This window comes from Apodemus sylvaticus, chromosome 5 (assembly GCF_947179515.1).
Source record: "Apodemus sylvaticus chromosome 5, mApoSyl1.1, whole genome shotgun sequence".
NCBI classification, from domain to species: Eukaryota; Metazoa; Chordata; class Mammalia; order Rodentia; family Muridae; genus Apodemus; species Apodemus sylvaticus.
Genome location: NC_067476.1, coordinates 141733730 through 141753411, shown reverse-complemented (window position 1 = coordinate 141753411; position 19682 = coordinate 141733730). Strand labels below are relative to the sequence as shown.

At 43.9% G+C, this 19682-nt stretch overlaps 1 protein-coding gene across 3 annotated transcripts in view; it reads right to left on the bottom strand.

The window, feature by feature from the left end:
- Phf20 (PHD finger protein 20) overlaps positions 1-19682 on the bottom strand; it is a 103708-nt gene that overhangs the window by 31111 nt on the left and 52915 nt on the right. Inside the window, exons 5-9 of one of the 3 annotated variants that reach the window (XM_052184094.1) lie at positions 12829-12908; positions 9598-9985; positions 4592-4705; positions 3641-3829; positions 1620-1799 (exon numbers count right to left, since the gene is read on the bottom strand). In XM_052184094.1, coding sequence (XP_052040054.1) covers positions 1620-1799; positions 3641-3829; positions 4592-4705; positions 9598-9985; positions 12829-12908 — 951 coding nt within the window. The remainder of the gene's footprint in view (positions 1-1619; positions 1800-3640; positions 3830-4591; positions 4706-9597; positions 9986-12828; positions 12909-19682) is intronic. The other 2 variants (XM_052184096.1, XM_052184095.1) reach the window with 2 other exon arrangements.

The window sequence follows — 19682 nt, the reverse complement described above, 5'->3', positions numbered from 1 at the left end:
ATGTGATTTTGATCCCCAACACACATAAAGGTAGGAGAGAAGTGACTCAAGAACTGTCCCCTGACCTCCATGCATCTGGTTTCAGTGAACATTGCCTGTCTCTCGCCCAGAATATAAATTTCTACATACACACAAACCAAAAGAAAGCACTGGCCCTTATTCCACCAGATGGCAGTGCTGACCCTGGTGTTGGGCTGGGCTTTAGGAGGCCCTCTGCCAGCCAGCTCTGACCTTCTGCCCAGGAATCTCTGACAGACTTCTCCGGGCCTGACTCCATCTGAGTTTAGAAGCACTGAGGCTGTGGTAGTAGCCTGGAGAAGCCTACTCAGTGACTGAGTGCTCCTGCTCCCAGCGGCTGTTCTGCTGACAAGCCAGCCCATTTCCTGCTCACTCATATAAGGCATTCCTGGCTCAAGTGTCGTTAGCAGCCTTCTTCCCAGCAATCTTCTGCATCATCTGTATTCCCACAAAGACCTTAATCCAAAACAAACCCCAGAAATACTATTTTGCTTCAAGGATGTATCTCTCTCCCTTTAGCTACAGAATTACAAAGGTGACCTTCTTCCCCAAGTCCTGATCACCTATTGCATGCTGCTCCTTCTCGGAGTGGACACACTACTGTGACAAATGCCTGGAAGGAGTTGGCCCTGCCCCTCACTGTACCAAGTTCCTCAAGGCAGCACCCTGCTCTCTTCTCACTGTGTCCTCAGCAGTCGGCAGTCTGTCAGCAGCTGGAAGGGTACAGCACGAAGGAAGGAGGGCAGGATTTAGGATCAAACCAACAATCCATAATTTTGACTGAGTTGCTTCTTTGTCTTCTGTGAAGTTAGATTAACTTGAAAGTCAAGAACTCCACATATTCCTCAAAGCAAATGGCTCAGACTGAGAGCAACTTCCCTGCTCACCTACTTCAGTAGGAAGCCTGCAAACTGAGTCAGAAACCACATATCTGATGGTCTCATGACCTACCCAGTGCTTTGGCCCCACCTCCTGATGCCTACCTGCCACCCGCCTTCCAACCCTGCCTAAACACTCAGACCACGAATCTCTGTAAACTGAACAGCAAATACCTAGTCAAAATACCCTAGCCAAAATACCAAAAGGGAATATGGAAACAAAATCAGAAATGAATGGAGCATAGTATTGGGAAAGCAGAGGCAGGCGAAGCTCTGTGAAATCAGGCCTATCCTGGTCTACAGAGTAAGTTCCAGGACAGCCAGAGCAACCATCATATTGAATGTCTGTGTCTGTCTGTCTGTCTGTCTCTCTCTCTCCCTCTCTTCTCTCTCTCTCTCTCTCTCTCTCTCTCTCTCTCTCTCTCTCTCTCTCACACACACACACACACACACACACACACACACACACACACACACACACAAAGAATCAAGGTTTTCTGTTTTATTTCTTTTGACAGAGCTTCACTGTGATACCCTGGAAACAAGGCTGGCCTTGAATTTACTAAGATGTTTCTACTTCTGCCTGTGGAGAGTACAGTTGTGGAGGCCTTTAAATATTAAGACAGAAAAAAAAAATTACTGAAAGAGCACTTAAAAGAAGTTGCAAAGTAAAAGCACAAAGCCCACACAGAAAGCATGACTAAGTTAATACCACACACACACCTTCAACAGCTGAAACTTCCTGCACCTCAGCAAGAGCAGACACGGGTTCTGTTTTCATTGTGTTTTCTCCCATTGACTTGCAGTTCAACTCCAAGTCTGCAGCCCCCAGGCCATCCCCAGTGGGGTGGCAAGTTAATGCAGAAGAGACCTGGCCAGTTTCCAATGGAGGCTTCAACTGACCTAGAGGAAGAAATACAGAAAGAATGCTTGGGAAACAAATATGTATACAATCAGGAAGTCAAGAGTTCCAAAACAGACTAGAAAGTCAGAGACACCTCAGAGGACACGTAAGAACACATTTCAGTGGGCTGGAAGGATGGATGGTTCAGATGTCAGACTGTTTGCCACCCTTGCAGAAGACTCAAACGTACTTCTCAAACCCATGTTAAGTGGTTTAAAAACTACCTGTAACTGCAAATCCAAGGCATCTGGTCACCTTCTGCAGACATTGGAACAGATACATACAGACACATTAAAAAGAATGAATGAACAAAAGAAAGACAGTCACAGAGACAGATAGGATGGATGATGGATGGATGAAAGGAAGGGAGGGAAGGGAGGGAGGGAAGGAGGGAGGGAAGGAGGGAGGGAGGGAGGGAGGGAGGGAAGAAGGAAGGAAGGAAGGAAGGAAGGAAGGAAGGAAGGAAGGAAGGAAGGAAGGAAGGAAGGAAGGAAGAAAGGAAGGAAGGAAACCAAGAGAAAAAAGGAGGGTGGCAGCCCTCTTTAATCCCAGTACTTGAAAGTCAGAGGCAGTGGATCCTGTGGGTGTGAAGCCCACCTTATCTACAGTGAGTTCAGGCAAACTTGAGCTACAAAGTGAGATCCTGCCTCAAAACAAACAAACAAATTAATTACCAAACCACCAAAAACCAAGCATTTTTTTAAAAAGAGGGGTGGCAAGATGCTTCTAAGCCAGAGAAGCTGTAGTTAAACTCCAGTACCCTCTCAACAGAGAATAGAGTCCTACAAGTTATCTTCTGGTCATATGTACCACGGTACGTGTGTGTACACATACGTACGTACATACATACATGCAAAAAAAAAATGAACAAAATGGTACTTGTTAAAGAAAGAAAAGGCCTTCCACCCACACAGCCAGGGCTATAAATTCCTCAAAGAATCAGATTACGGTGAAAGGTCAGCAACCGAGGCGATGGAGCGAGGTAGCATCAAAACCGCAGAGCGAGAAGCAGGGTTCCAACGCCATGTACTTCCCTCCAGTCTGCCATACAGCATGGAACAATTAGCAAAAACAACCACAGATACATCCACTCCACCAGGTACAAACAAGACAGCATCAAGCACTGTAGCACCTTCAATACTTGGATTTCAAAAACAATCTACTGTGGGACTGGAGAAACAGTTCTGGAGTTAAGCTCCTACATACCGCCTCTGTACAGGGGGCCTGAGCTCAGTTCCTGACACTCACACTGGACAGCTCACAGCCACCTATAACTTCTGCTCCGGGCGATCTGACCACGTCTTCTGGACTCTGAGTAGCTGCATGCACATACACACACATACCTACACATATATTTTCTACGAGTTATTATTAGATTCAGTTTTATTTAGCGTGGATGAGTTTCAATAGGGTTTGCTTGTTTGTAGCCTTGGCTGGCCTCAAAACTATAAAGATATGCTTGCCTCTCCAGTACTGAGATTAAAGGTGTGCACAACCATGCCCAGCTGTGAATGTGTTTTGGCTGCATGTCCATCTGTGCACTACATACATGCAGGGTCTGAAGAGGCCATGACAGATCCCCTTAGAACAGGAGTTACAGGTGTTTGTGAGCCACCTAACTTGGGTGCTAGGAACTGAATCTGGTTCTTTTGAAAGAACAGCGAGTGCCACTAAACTATCTTTCCAGCCCTATACATAAAATATATGCAATATATAAAATAACACACACACACACTTTCAACCCAATCTAACACAGAAGCCAATTCAGAAGAATCTGGATTGGTTCTTAGTAGCCGGGCACTAGGCTGGCCAAATAATTCCTAAACAGACACTGACTCACCTTCAGCAGATTCCTTGGCACTGGGCGACTTGTCCGGTAGAGGGTCTGTATCAGCTGGATGAACCAGATCAGGTACAATGGGGTCAGGATCTAGGATCTCACGGGTCCCATTAGTAGACAGCCTGGAAGACCGTCTTCTGGATAAGTCTTTGTCACTGTTTTCAGAGCGTTTTTTTGGCTGTTCCTGGGCTGTAAACCATTAATAGAGTTGTGCTCAGAGACTAACAGGAAGAAAGACTTCCGCCTACATGGACTTCTGAGCTGGTCACTTCTACAAAGGCTTTTCCTATACAGACTTGTGGAATTTCTGATTGATCCTTTCCTAGCTTACAGTGAAAGCAAAACCTCTGCTAGGAAGGAAGTTTACCTTAAAAATGCATAGTCTGGGCTAGAGAGAGCTTAAACAGATGTCAAGAGTTTACTGACTAAGAAGACATGCTGAGGCATGTGCCAATCTTGACCATAGCTCTATTTTGGAGCTTCCGCCATGAAGGACTGTGTGCTGACTCCCAAGTCATCCATGGCTTACGAAAACCTTATTTAAAGGTCATCACAATTCCTTTTTGTGGTCAACATGCTTGTTTTCTAGTCAAAAAGTAGTATTTCTAGTGTTCGCTTTGTTTTTTCAGACAGGGTCTCTCTGTGTAGACCTGGCCTGTCCTTAAACTCACAGAGCCTCCCTCTGCCTCCCTAGAGCTAGGGTTGAAGGTGTGTGCCACCATGCCTGGCTTAAGTTTTTCTCTTATGGAAACAGATAAGCTCTCATTGAGCACCACAGATACAGTCCTGTTGCTGTTAGCAACAATTCCATCTCAATCACACTCCACTCACATTAGCTCATGTATTCAAAGACATTCATTAGTGTTTGTAAGAAACAGGGACAGACAGACACAGAAACTGACCCAAGTAATTATCAAATTCTAGCCACATATCCATAAACTGGGGACTCACATGAATTTTTGTCAAGTCGGGGACGCTTTAACGGGGTGTCACTTCGTTTTGATATTTTCCGTCTTCTCAACTCCAATGTTATTGGTTGCAAAGTTTGAGAGTTTGAATCCACAGCTGAAATATATACAAAGCACACGAAAAAATATAACTTCTTCATGCCTGATTGTGTATCTTTATACAAATAAAAATATATATACACAAGTACAAAACGAAAGAGAGAAGACACCCTCATAGAGATCAGATACATTACTAAACCCTGAAAAGCAACAGTCATCCTAAAGGTAAGACAAGACAATGGCATGAGTAAGAACTGCTTCCTTGGGAAGATGGGGGCACTCCACACACTGACTGTCTCTAGCTTTTTGTGGCCTTGCCTTAGACCCAGATCCTCTAAACCTTCACTTTAAAATACCACACTCCAACACAACCTCTTTAAAACATGTTAGGCAGTATAAAAGTCTCTTGACAGGGGACAGAGGAAGGACAGTATCTTCTTGCTAAGTTGCCCAGAGTAGCCCTTGATTTGTAATCCTCCTGCCTCAGCCTCTGGAGTAGATGAGATTGCAGGCATGCATGCTGAACATGCTCTTGTAATCTCGCTTTATTTGGAGAAGAAAAAAATTAATGAAGTAAAAGGCTCAAGGTGGTCTCAAACTACATCTATATCTAGGGATGACTTTAAATTCCTGATGCTTTTGCCTCTAGTTTCTGAGTGCTGGGGTTACAGACAGTTATTACCAAGTAAGACTCCTGAAGTCTTGGGTAGGGGAACTAGAAAGGAACTAGAAAGGAAGAGAATCTCAAATATATAGTCTAGGTGGCCTTCAACTTTTTTTTTTAAAGATTTATTTATTTATTATATATAAGTACACTATAGCTGTCTTCAGACACTCCAGAAGAGGGAGTCAGATCTCATTACAGATGGTTGTGAGCCACCATGTGGTTGCTGGGATTTGAACTCAGGACCTCTGGAAGAGCAGTTGGTGCTCTTAGCCACTGAGCCATCTCTCCAGCTCCAGTGGCCTTCAACTTTAAGTAGCCAAAAAAATGCCTCCCACCCCACCTAGCACCACACCTCCCAGGTGCTAGGATTACAGGCTTGTATCACCATATCTGACTCCTTCAGGCATTTTAAGCATCAAATCTTTTCAAAACTTGCTGACCAGTCCAGAAAAAGAAAAGAACTAAAACTGAACAAACTTGTACCTACCCAGTACTCAGAAAAACATACCATGCAGGTTCATTCTTAAAAATGTGTGTCATAGATTAGGGCTTGGTTCCTGTTTTCAATGTCTACAAGCTAAGTCAGCTGTCAGGTTCTAGGTGGTTTATTTTGTTTGCTTTGTTTAGAAGATCTAACTGGAAGCTGAGTCTACGGCAGGGCACTGCTGTGGATCGCCATCTCAGCAGGCACTATGACTCTGCAGTGCTGCATTCTCTACTTTTAGCCTAATGCATAAGAAATTCTCCTCAAATCTGAAAGATGGAAATCCAAAAAGAGACAGAAGAAAGATTAGGGAGCCCAGCGGGAAGGCGGGACTCAGAGATCTGAGGAGGGCAAAGAAGAGAGAAGAGGACTGGACCGGAAAACAGAGGGCTGGAAACAAAGCCAAGAGAAGAGATCCATGTATGATCTGCAGCTCCAGTGTGGCCATGTCAGAAGCTGAAGGAGAGACAGAGCAGAGCTCTGAGGAGACACGCCCCATTCTTGGCTCCTGCTATATTCAACCTTCCCAGCATATCAACATTATTCTATTCCAAGTGGCGGAAACTTGGATCACACATATTCCAAGTTAAACTAAACACAAACAATCTGCTATACATAGCTCAGATTCTGCTCCCAATCAGATCTGTGCAATCTAGGAGCTCAGGGCTCTCCTGGTCAACAGACCCATCCTCCTTCGTTCCTAAGGGCGCCTGAACTCTGTGTATGCACCATACAAGCCTTCTTTTCCTTTTGATACCACACATAAGCAAGTAGCTATAGAGAAGCTGAGTATTTCCTAACTCTCGCCAGAGCACCTCATCCGGGAGCCCAGCTTCTCCACACTGGTGCTGACAGAAGGCAGGGAAGCACAAGCTCAGCCTGTCCCTAGATGTCCAAGTCCAGTGAACAGGACATTTCCCTCTCTATTAAATGTGTCTATCTGGTATGAAATCACATCCTTACAAAAGCATTAAATGAATGTAGGAAGGCGTGAAGCTGTGGATGGCTCCACAAAAGAGTCTGTCACCTGGGGAAACAGATATCTTAGCACACACTCCACAGGCTCCAAGCTACAGCAGGAAGAGCTAAACTGAGCTGCAGACAAGTATGATGTCTACCAGTTCATACTTTCCACCTTTTTTCTTCCTGAACTACTGCCTTTTTCCAGCTTTCAAAAGAATGTTTGCTCTGGAGCCTAGAGATAGAGCCGTAAAGCATCAGCCTGGTGTGAACAAACGCTGGGCTCAGATGCAACGGAGGGGGGCAGCCTGCCTCCCACACACTCCGTCTGGAGACGGCGCACTGTCTGGGATGCTGAAACTTCTAGACTGCCCCAACTCGTTCTCTTCTTTGTCTGGAAGACACAGGGTATTTTCTCAGTTTCCCTCAGAACACTGTACAATTAGTAGCACTCTCAATGCAGGCCTTCGGTATTGGTGTTCACTTCTTTCTCACAAGTCAATCAAGACAGCAACTACAATTTTCTTTCTTTCTTTCTTTCTTTCTTTCTTTCTTTCTTTCTTTCTTTCTTTCTTTGACAGCAACTAAGCTTAAGGACAATGCTGTCACTTAGAAATACAATGAGAGCATCAAATGTAAGCTACATGTAACTAAATTTTTTAGTAAAATAACTAAATTTTAATCATATTAAGAAATTTAAAAAATGAAATTAAGTTTGAAAATTTAAAATAAATTAGTTTAACTATAAATTAAAATTTATATTTTATTTAAACCAATCCATCTAAAAACATTTCACCATGTAGTCAATATTGAAGACTATATCATGGGAGAGAGCTATGGGTGTGGCTCATGGCAGCACAGCCCTCCTCATCAGACAGAAGGACCTGGGTTTGACCAGCACTGCCGATTAACAAGAGAAACAAAAAAGGAGAGATGGGTATGGTGGCACAAACCTTTAATTCAACATTTGAGGTAAAAGCAGGAGGATTCTTAAGTTCAAGGCCAGACCAGTCTACAGAGTAAGTTCTAGGATAGCCAGAACTGCACAGAGAAACCCTGTATTGAAAAACCAGGGGTGGTTTTACTTTTACTTTGTTTTATTTGTGCATGCATGTGCATGTGAAACACATGCTTTCCTGAGCATGTGTATAAGTGGCTGAGTGAATCAGTGCCTACATATCACAGACCAAGTGTCAAGGTCAGAAGTCAATCGGGGCGCAGGGCCTGACCTTATCCCTTGGGACAGGGTCTCTTGTATCCTTGTTGTACATGACAAGATGGCTGCCCCACGTGCTTCCAATGAATCTTCCGGGAGCGGTAATCTAGGATTGCAGACAAGTACTACAGTACCTGGCCCTTATGTGGGTTCTGGATAGGCAAACTCAGGATCTAAGGCATACACAACAAGCTCTTTATCCAGCCCCGGAGGTTGTTTTTGTTTGTTTTGTTTAGTTTAGGAGGGGAGGCACATACTTCATCAGATGATAAAGCAGACTCTTATCTGATTTCCTATAAAATTAGAACTCAGCTTTAAGAAAGCTACATACACTTGTCTGAATGACGTAACCTAATGTAGACTTTCCCACTAGAAATCAATGAATTAGCTCTTATTCTAGTTTTCACAAAATATATTCTATATCAAATTTTACATGTTAAATTATCTACTGAAACTGTTTAAATTTCCATGGAGAAAAAAAAAAGATTGCAAGCTAGAAATGTAGCTAACTGGTAAAGCATTTGCTTATAGTGTGCAAGGTAACAGGCTCAGCTCCCGGGACAATTAACAACAACAAACAAGCCATATATGCTACTTGAAAATGGGAAGAAGTTCATAGTTTTCTAATGTTCATGCAGGAAAAGACCACGAATGCATTCAATGCCACCAAATCATCTCAAGTGTGAGTGTTCGACTTACCAAGAAATCAAAACTTGTTTCATTCTTGGTTATTCTAGAAGAATTCCAAACTTATACTGCCTTTCTTTTTATTTCTTTTTGGAGCAATGTTTCATTCTAGCACAGGATGATCTGCCGCTCAACTCTGCAGTCCAGGCTAGCCTTAAATTCACTGTAATCCCCTACCTCAGAGTTTTAGACTTCCTTTAAATAATTGGATATTATTCCCTACAACTATACTGGACCCTTAATTTTTACCAGTTTAGTTAACCAAATTATCTTTTTATGCAGACTGAAATGCCAGCACCAGTAAACATTTTTTTGAAGGCGCAATATCTTCTGAGATGATATCATTGTGAAGCGTGAACTAGTGGCCCTCCTGGTCCCGCTGCCCAAGTGACAGTGTCACAGGTGTGAGCTGCAATGCCTACTAAGAGTTCAAAATGCACCCTGCCTCGCTAGCATTAGGCTTTGCCTTATTTTACTCTGCCTCCGTCAGAGGCTCAACGTCTATATGTGTGTGTGTTTCGGCGCTAAGGCCTGAATCCAGGGCCTTCCACAAGATCAGTGTACCCTACCACGCTGTACCTCTCTTCCCTGCACCCTCAGCTTCCTGTCTTTTCCTCTCCTCTGTCATGTCTGCCCATTGGGATGTTATTTCCTCAGACTGAGGGCCCATAAGTAGGCACCAGGAGAAGGCCTTAGCTCCCTCGGCTCTTCCATGGAAACTCCATGTTTCCACCCCAGCTCAGTCATGACCACATTCCCCAACATGTCCACCTGGACACACACCTCATTGAAATTCAGCTCCACAGGCACGATTTGTTTTCAGCTCACAAGCCAGTCACAAACATGAAGGACTGAAGTACAGAAGGAGTAAAGAACCACAAAGGCCACAGAAGAACACCGCCATCACGCACTGCAGAGCGCACTTGGGAGACTCACCAGTAGGAGTTATGGAGGGGGGTCTGCCTCGTTTTCTTTTCGGCTCCTTCAGGTTCTCTTGCGGACTCTTCACGAGGTCCTTCTCAGGCTTCTTCTCCCCCTGGGCGTCCCCAGAATATTCCCGTTCGTTCTCAGAAATGTTCTCCTTGTCTTCCTTCTCGTTCTTAGGAAGGCTTTTTTCTGACACTTTGCCCTTTTCTGAGCAGATCAGCTTTCCATCTTGGTCAGGCTGCTTGGGCCGCTTTTCTGTCTTTAAGGCTTTTTCCACTTTGTCTTTCCTCACATTGACCGTGGCTTTTCTCTGTTCTTTAAACTTCTCTCGTTTCTCAGGAGACGATGAAAGACTTTTGTGATCTGTTTCTTTAGGCCTAGCATTACCCACAATATTCTAAAATGAGCAAAATAGCGATGAAACACTTTGTGATTACTTGCAAATACACAATCAGGAGGCTGCTTGCACACTTACGGAGACAATGAAGACACTAAGAGGACATAGGCCAGGTCACATGATGCACAGGACCAGGAGAGTACCTGAGCTTTGAGAACTAACTGTTCAAACACAACTGCTATCTCAATCCTTGTGCAACATCCCTACTAGGATGAGCCACGTGAGACTCGTTAGGGATGCCAACTAGCAGGACCCGTGGTTAGAAGTGGTATTTCTAAGGCAACTATTCTAGCCTTCTTATCTAGAAATTTTCAGAGATGCAGTGTACACTGATGTCCAGTTTGATATAGAAGAAAACCAAACTAGTAACTGGAAGCTTAACAGGAACACTGTTCAGAATGCCTAAGCCAGACCAACAGTCTTAGCTTCCTCTCCTGTTAACAGCTATGCTCACCCCAGCAAGCCACCTACTAGGTTTCTGAGCTGCTGGGTGTTTTCTCCATTGACAAGCAGTACTGCTTCTAAGTTGCTACTAAACTGACTTTAATAAGGCCAATTTTGAAAGTTAGAATCTCTAAGGCTACAATTAAGTTTATTTATGAATGAATCACTCCTCCAAAATTCCCAGAGAAGAGTGGGGATCTATCCCACAACATGCTCCTATGGGATTCTGCATATACATTCCAGGCTCATTGATTTCCCAGAAACAGGAATGTTTAACTGTTCAGCAGTCAAAGCAAAATTCGTCCCACAGGGGAAAATAATAAACAGTGAGAGGTTTTTTTTTTAAATGTCCCAATTATTATTCTAAAAAGATGGAGACAAATAGGCAGTTGCACTCTCGTCTGGATGGGGTGGTGTCAGTTCAGATCAAAAGACTTGACAGTTCCTACTTCTGAACTAAAACGAATTCCCAGAAATGGAGTTGGCTAATAGAATAATAAGACTTCACAGCTGGGTACAAATTCCCTGACTTGCACTTGGAAGCCAGCCCCATAAAGTACATGCATACTACTGAACCTGCAGAGCTATCAGAAAGCACAACTTCAGAGGACACAGGAACAACGGCAGGGGACTGTTACACTGTTAAGACAAAGAACTACGCTATAGACAGTAGCATGCACTTGACTTCAATTTGGGGAATAACACACACAAGTTTATAGCAACATAAACCAGCAAGACAGACACAGAGTGCCAAACACAAAGAAGCAGGAACCCTTTGTCTGAAGAGGGCTGTCTTGCTTTCCTTCTGCTTTTGAGTATTTTCTAGATCTTCTAAAAGAAGCAAACTTTCTTCTTCTAAGTTCAGAAAACTAAATGTAACTCAAGTGTAATTACCAAAACATTTGGAGTAACATGGTTGTAAAGTGAAAGTCTGGCCTATTCCAATACTGTGAAAAACTTTTAGACAGTCATCTTGAATCTAAAGACTACACTCTCTTGGCAGGTAGGGATGTGGGTGCATGTGTGCGCTTGTATGCATCTGAGAAATATCTGTCTTAGTGGTCTTCTGGGACTGAGGTAAGATGAGACACTCAGAGACAGCTGGAAAGTGGGAAGGGAACTGCCTATAACTCTTCGCTCCGTAAGCTCCCTCCCTCCAGGTCAAATCCATTTTCCTGAGTGAACAGTTAAACTCGATAGGTTCATGGCCCACACCTCGAGTCCCAACACCTGGGAGGCGAGGCAGGAGATTCCTGTGAGTTAGAGAACACCCTAGGCCAGAGTGAGACTGTCAGAAAATATACTTTATTTTAAAAGTTGGACTTTTGCTATCAGGCACAGAGGAGTCTCATGCCTGTTATATCTACCAATTGCATCTACTACATATTTCAATTCTTTCACTCATTCCATAAAAGCTAACAAAAATGTTAAAATCACAGGTGAAGCTTTTCTCAGGTGTGCAGGAGGCAGGTAAAGAGAAAGAAAGCGCCAATCATCTTGGCAAAATTTCAGTTTTCACACTATTTTCTAGAGAAAAGTCAGCAAAGACAAAAACATTCCTGAAGCTCCTGGAAAGTTCTCCTGCCCTCAGTGTTTATACAGAACCTGGTGTAATCTGCACCAAGTGAAAAACTTCATCATCAAAGAAAAAGACCCAATGGGTCAGAGCATCCCCATCTGGTCAACTTCCTCCCTAAGGAAGGACCACTAAGGGAGGACGTCTCAGACAGAACTAAAACCTCTGAGCAACCTGCTTAAGCTGTATCAGTAACTACCAAAATTTAAAAGGCCCCAAAAGACACTTAGTACACAGACTTTGTTAAAACATGAGGAGCAAGAGACTAAAGGGAGGAAATCATAAAGTATTTCAAGAGGGCTCAGAGCTCTGGAGCAGTTTTCAGGAACAGAACTTGGGCTCTATGCTCGGCAGGGGGAAGGGGGCATCAGGACACTTGATTTCAAAGTAGACACAAGTTGCTGCTGTGGTTGCCAAGTGCACAGCAAGGACAAGCTGTAAGCTCCCAAGCCATAGTCTAAGTCATGTCAGAGATATAGCCAGAGGAGGAGGAAGTGCATCTAGTTCCCAACAAGCTCCCCGTACTGGGTGAGGGTGCAGGAAGACGGGACAGGGGAAGCATCCAAGACACTTGAGAAGAAATGAGAGAAACGGAAGTCAAACAATGGGGGCTGTGCTCAGCACTTTTAAAGAAGAGAATCTGTGAAGGGGGAATGAACAAAGAAACACAGATTTTGCAGCTTCTGAAAACTTTCTGGTGGAACTGTGAGATGGAGGAAATAAAGACTTGTCATCAGAAACACATGTAATGTCTTTATTTGAGAAACAAAAGTACAGTGTTAGCATAGTTCAGAACACAAAAGCACAAAACCACATTTCTCACCTGATCTTTGGAAAAAGCTTTGACATGAATATGTTTGACAGTTTGAACTACTCCATCATAAAATTTCACAGTGTAAGTACCTAAAATTCAAGAAGATATCATGATTTTAACGTGCTGTTTCATGAAAGCAGCAACTTTTAAAGAATACACACAAAGGAGCTCCAAACATAACAGATGCACGTGTGATTATAAGAAGCTTAAGAGTCACCTTGAGGCAGACTCGGCACAGTGGTAAGGACCTATTTAGCATGCACAAGACCCTAAATTCAATTCCTAGCACACACACAAGGCAAATTTAGCTTCCTCAATTTTCTAGTCAAGACTGGTTTGCTTTTTATCTATAGAATTCAGAATTTGCTTTAAAATTTTCTCTGCTGTTTCATGAAGGAATTATGTACACTGAATTTGAGCCAAAAAGAAAGAACAGTAAAACAAAATAATCAAGAACTGAGAAAAACACAAGCTAATATCTTGGTGCATGACATTTACAATTTTTTTCTGTCTTGAAGGACATTTATCATGTTTTTTAAGAGGTTGTGTGACCCTAAAAATATGACCCTATCTCGGCCAAAAGGCTGTGTTGTCTGGCAGTTGTTGAATAGGAATCCTGTGAAAAAAATTAAAGCTAGAAACTTGTATAAGCGGGGTGTGTTTGCTGATTTGTTGATGCTGAAGACTGGCCTGGTACATGCTAAAGTCATGCTCTACCACTGAGCTGCACCCCAGCCCCTCAAATCTTACCTTCCCAAAGCGGAAGAACATCCAACTAAAAAAATCCTCATTAGTTGCATCAAAACATAAGTTTTTTAGGTTGTACATCTTAGAACTAATCCATGCCCTGCCTCCCCTGTTTGTCTTGGGGATTTAAAGTAAGAAACAATCACTCTTGTCCAGTGGCCTGCTAATATTCATGTGATAGGTCATTAGTGGTTCACACAATTCAGGTAAAAACCCTAAGAGGTACTAGAAAAAGACAGTAATAAAGGTGTGATGTGCTCCCTGTCATCTCTCCGCTTCCCCCAAGAAATAGGATCCAGCTATGCTGCCAAGCTAGACCTGCTTCCTGGCCTCCACCAGTCTTCCTGCTTCAGCCTCCACAGACCACCATGCTTTGTTCTTACCTCTTCAGTGCACAATCCCTTCCTAGCCAACTCTCCTCCAGCTCTTAACAGGGCCTGGTCACTAAGTAAAGTCCAAACACCTGCCTCTAGTATTGAACATTCAATATAATCAGAGCTCAATTATTTTCCAAGCCTACCTCTCAATCAATCAAATTCCCACCATCTCTGAGTAACTCACTTCTTACCCACTGAGGCACCTGTAACATTTCTATTTCATCTTTTTTTTTTTTTTTTTTTGAGATATTGTGTAGTTGAAAATAGTTGTGCAGTGATGCTGGCTCTTACCAACTCACAAGCTGTTTTGTTTTAGAGAAACAGGCTCATAATGTAACTCAAGCTAGCCTGGTACAGGCTGTGTAGCAAGGGTTGGCTTGATCTCAGAGTTACGGTCTGACCTCAACTCCCGAGTGCTGGGACCATAAGCATAGACCACCATACCCATCTCCACACTGTAACAGAAGTATCTTCCTACCTAGTGAGCCTCAGGCAGCCAGCTCACATGACTGAGACAGTGTAACAGTTCAGTACACGTTTCCTGTTTTCCGGCTAGTAGCCAGTTCCCTCTGCTCTGGCCTTTTGAAATCTGCCACCTGCAGAAAGTCACCTTTGAGCTCTTAAGAGAAAGGCTCATGAGTCAACTTCTTCCTCTTTTTTTTTTTTTTTTAAGATTTATTATTATATGTAAATACACTGTAGCTGTCTTCAGACACACCGGACGAGGGCATCAGATCCCTTTACAGATGGCTGTGAGCCACCATGTGGTTGCTGGGAATTGAACTCAGGACCTCTGGAAGAGCAGTCAGTGCTCTTAACCACTGAGCCATCTCTCCAGCCCCCGAATCAACTTCTTCCTCATGCAGTACATGGTACACAACAGTCAGTACTAAAAGTAATCACAGCAGCAGCAGCAGCAGCAGCAGCAACTCCCAAAAAGTGCAGTTTACCACCATGCCCTGGAGACTGGATTGAGGAGTGTTGGGGGCTGGGAGCATGCCTGTTTTAGCAAGTCCTCCAGGTGGTTCTGATGACACAGACCTGAGAGTCACCACTGAAGACTACTGGCAGCTACCTATGCACATGTACTCCTGGCAATTATAAAACAGGTGTCCTCAGCACAGAAGGAAAACTGGCTAGGAACCTATCAGAACATACAGACAAGCTTGTCCAGTTAGATTCAGGCTTTGATAGAAGAAAGAAATTATAACTATTGTCTACACTACGGGCTCAGCAATGACTTTCTGTACCGGTCATGAAGCAAATGTCTCCGCTCCAGTCTTCCCTGCCGACTCTGTAACAGCGAGGTCTGCCAGAGCGCAGCAGCAGCCACTGCTCCTGGGTGCTGGGCACACACTTCGTATCTCTGGGTTGCTAAGATTTACTTACATTTACTTAATTATTTTCCTTTATTTCTATTTTATGTATATGGGTGTTTTGCCTGCACATGTCTGTCTGTCCTGTGTGTGCAGCGCCTGAGAGGCCAGAAGAAGGCATCAGATCCCCTGGAACTGGAGTTACAGATGATTGTGAGCCACAGTGTAGGAGCTCAGAGGGGTCTTACTCTGTAGAGTCAACTGGCCTTGAATTTACCAGATAGCTTACACTGACCTCAAATTCATTGTGATTCTTCTGCCTCAGCCTTACCAATGTTGGGATTATGGACAAGTAATGACACAATATCCAGCTCTTGAAGACTTCTCATGGGCTAGGAAGATGGGTCACTAAGGAACCCAGTACTGATGTGAAAAAGGCCAACCACAGCCGCCTATAATGCCAGCAGCACCTGGGAGACAGACAGGGAGATCCTCGGCACTTGCTGGACAGCTACTGCAGCCAAATCAGTGACTTCTAGATTCAGTAAGAGGAATTATCTCAAGAAATAAGGTGGTGGCAAGAGGCGGGGCTGGGGAAGGAGGGCAAACAGACACACGCATATACTGAACAAACAAGTAATGAAGATATCTCAAGAACCAAGGTACAGTGCTGCACCTCAGGCTTCCCAGGGATGACGCTGAGGGATAACAACATCAAGCTCTCCTTTAATATTTGTTAATTCAGCTTAGTTTCATGTTTGTCTGCATGTATATCAGTGAACCATGTGTGTGTCTGATGTCCACAAAGACCAGAAGAGGGCACTGGATACCCTAAAACTACAAGCAGATGTGAACTACTGTGTAGATACTGGGAATCAAACCAGTATCCAGGTCTCCTGGAAAAGCAGCTAGTCAGTCACAAGTGCAGATCTCTCCAGCCCTCTCTTCGATACTTAGTGTGCTGGGACTAGACCATTAATGCTTACATTATAAAGAAAAGTCATCAGACCTGGTGATGTGTACCTACCTACTTGGGAGGCTGAAACAGGAGGATTGCCTTGAGTTCTAGATCAGTCTAGGATACGATGTGAGAAATAGACTGTGTAGATGACAGGAGGAAGGAGGACTGCCATTTTTAGAGATAGTTTCAAGCTCCAAAAATCGTAGAAGAATAGACCACCATTTTCAGCTGTTTGGAATTAATTTTGAAGCTAACTCTTCCTGATAGCAGAAGCCAGAGTACAAATTTAAAGCTAGGAATAATGCCTCATGCCTGCAATCATATTCAGTAGGCTGTCAAGTCCAGCATGGGACATTGTGTAAGAATGTGTCTCAAAACACAAAGAAAAAAAGAGTCGGAATTAAAACCTACACCTGCCTGCTGACCTCTGACCAGTTCTTTTCCTATTGCCCATTCACTGTCCAAGTCCTGATGCCTAAGTCCAAACCACAGACCCAGAACACCAGCTGGCCAAACTCTGGCCAAAGATTTGGAGGTCCCATTGCTAAGAGCAAATCCTACTCCTGACCCTCCCAACATCCAAAGGACTATACGCTGTCCCGTCTCTGTTCTCACAGTAAACACAGACGAAGAAATGCATCTGAGGGAAGAAGCACAGCAGTCTAGTCCTGTCTGAAGGAAGACCCAATGCTACTTTCAAGACTGTATGTACAACTTAAAGAACATTTCCTCTAGGGCTGAAGGGTGGCTAAGAACAAGCGGTGCTCTTTTGAAAGTCTGAGTTTGGTTCCCAGCATCCCCCATCAGGTGGCTCACAACTGCCTGTAACTCCAGCTCCAGAGGATATGACACCCTTTTCTAGCCTCTGCATACACACACACACACACACACACACACACACACACACACACACAGTTTTAAAAGAACACTTTTTAATGGAATTTGTCTATGGGCAGATTATTTGCTGGCCACAAATCATATCTAACATGTAACATGTAAATACCTGACAGAAATACCAGGCTGAGGCTGTAGCTCAGTGGTATACAGCACAAGGCTGAGTTCCACTCCTAATAACAAAAGGAAAAAGCACAGCATACCCTGACAGAAGGTCTACCTACTCTGGTTAGCTTAACCTCCTGCCCCGCCCCTCTTCAGTGCCAAATCAAACACAAGAAGCCTTGCCCTCTAAGGCTAAGAGCTTAGCATATCAGATAACCTTGGAAACAGTCAGAATGCAGAAGGGGTGTGAGAATCCAACCACAGATACTCTACAAGCTTTTCTTCTCTAAAGCCTATATACCTAGAACTCAGGCTAACCAGAGCTAGCTGGCTAGCTACATATTAAGATGCAGTCTAAAAGAAAAAAACAAAACCCACATGTTTTCCCACCAGGGATGACTTCAAGCATCCACATGAACCCTGACATCTGCACACAGATGTGCATATGACACAGCCTTTCACTTCAGAGCTACTATTTTACATACCCGTCTTGCTTTCTGCCATGGGACATTTCCCAAACCATCCAACCAGAGCAGCATACCCAGCCTTCTCTTTTCTCTTTAAGACAGGTCCTAAAGTCTTCCCAGTGTAAGAAATAAATTGTTACACTCATGTTTGGAATGAGGCTTAGAGTTCACTGGTTACATAAAAGCAGGGGACACCACGTCCTCCCTATCTGAGAATTCAGAGTTGGAAATTACAGGTTTGAGGTTTGGTGCTACAAGATCGGAAAATAGGGCAGAATCAAGCCACAAATCAGTCAATACACAAGGCTCTGCGACCTAAACCTATAAGATTGGTAATTGGGGAAAGGGACAAGTCCAGGCCTAGGAGAGGAGATTGGAATTTCTAAGATTCCAGGATTTGAAATCAGCATGCCAGTCATTTTTGCCCTTTCTCTATGCTGGCATCCTGTTATCTGGAACTGTGAGCTGAAAACTGCTTTGCTTTCACTGGTCTGTGAATTCATTACCTTATCTCCAGGCTGGCCTGGAACTCACTCTGTAGCTGAAGACAGGCCCTGAACTATGATCCTCCTGCCTTAGTTTCTTGAGTAGCTGGAACTATAGGCCTAAAGCACCAAGTCTAGCTCCCCTCTCAGACTTCTGATTGCTCAGATGAGTCCTGATCAGGAGCAGTACATGGCCCATAACCACAGTCCACCCACAGGACCAACAACTACAGCCTGTCCCCACTCAGGGTTCCCAAGACACTACTAGGCACTAAAAGGCCAAACCACCTACCTACCAGGAATATCCAACCAGGAATATCCAACCCATAGCTCATGAATAGCATGTAGCCAAGGTAGCCACAATAAACTTAAGACATCACACTCGAGGGGGTGGGATGGGGAGGGTGGCAGTGGCGGTAGTGGTGCACGCCTGTAATCCCAGCACTCTGGGAGGCAGAGGCAGAGGCAGGCGGATTTCTGAGTTCGAGGCCAGCCTGGTCTACAGAGTGAGTTCCAGGACAGCCAGGGCTATACAGAGAAACCCTGTCTCAAAAAAAACAAATCAAAAAAAAAAAAAAAAAAAGAGCTCAGCGGTTAAGAGCTCTGACTGCTCTCCCAGCCATCCATAATGAGATCTGACTCCCTCTTCTGGAGTGTCTGAAGACAGCTACAGTGTACTCACATAAATAAGTAAATCTTCCCCACCCAAAAAAATGTATTTATAAAACACAACAACAAAACAAAAAAAACCCTCTAGGATGATCTGTACAGATGACTAAATCATGTAGTCAAGTTAAAAAAAAATGGGCAGAAGCAAATGGATTTCTATGAGTTCAAGGTCAGCCCGATCTACATAGGAAGTTTCAGGCCAGAGAGAGCTATATAATGACTCCATATCTTCAAAAGAAAAAAAGAAAAAAAACAAAAAGAAAAAAAACAAAAAACAATGGGTACACTTGACATCTCCCCTGGCTTGAGAGCAGTGAACATCCATCCAGGCACACCTGTGACCTTTCAGGAAAAGCCTGCTGGGATGCTCTGGGCAGGCAGGTTTGAACTACAGGAGATACGGGCCCTGAACTCTAGAGCCTTGCCAACCAAAAACCCCAGCTCTCTCCTGTGACCTTAATTTCTCACCTATAAAAGGAGGATGAGTTTGACAACTAGATGAGATGTGCAAATTCAGCCAGGTATAGTGGCCCAGACCAGCACTGGGGAGACAAAGGCAAGGAAAGTATGAGTTCTAGACCAACCCAGGCTACACAGTAAGATCCAGTCTTAAAAGCAGCAAAGTACAGAAACTACTTAGCACAGAGCCTGTCAGATCAGTAAATGGCTCTAATTATTACCTCTCAGCAAGTCACTCTGAAAGAAGTGTACCAGTAACCCCTCCCCAGACAATACAACGAGAAGGAAGTCAGATCCTGCACATGTGGGCCTATCTTCCTTTTATTTCTCTTCGTGCAAATCTGATCACAAAGTACTAACCTCCCAATACTCCAAATGTAGGT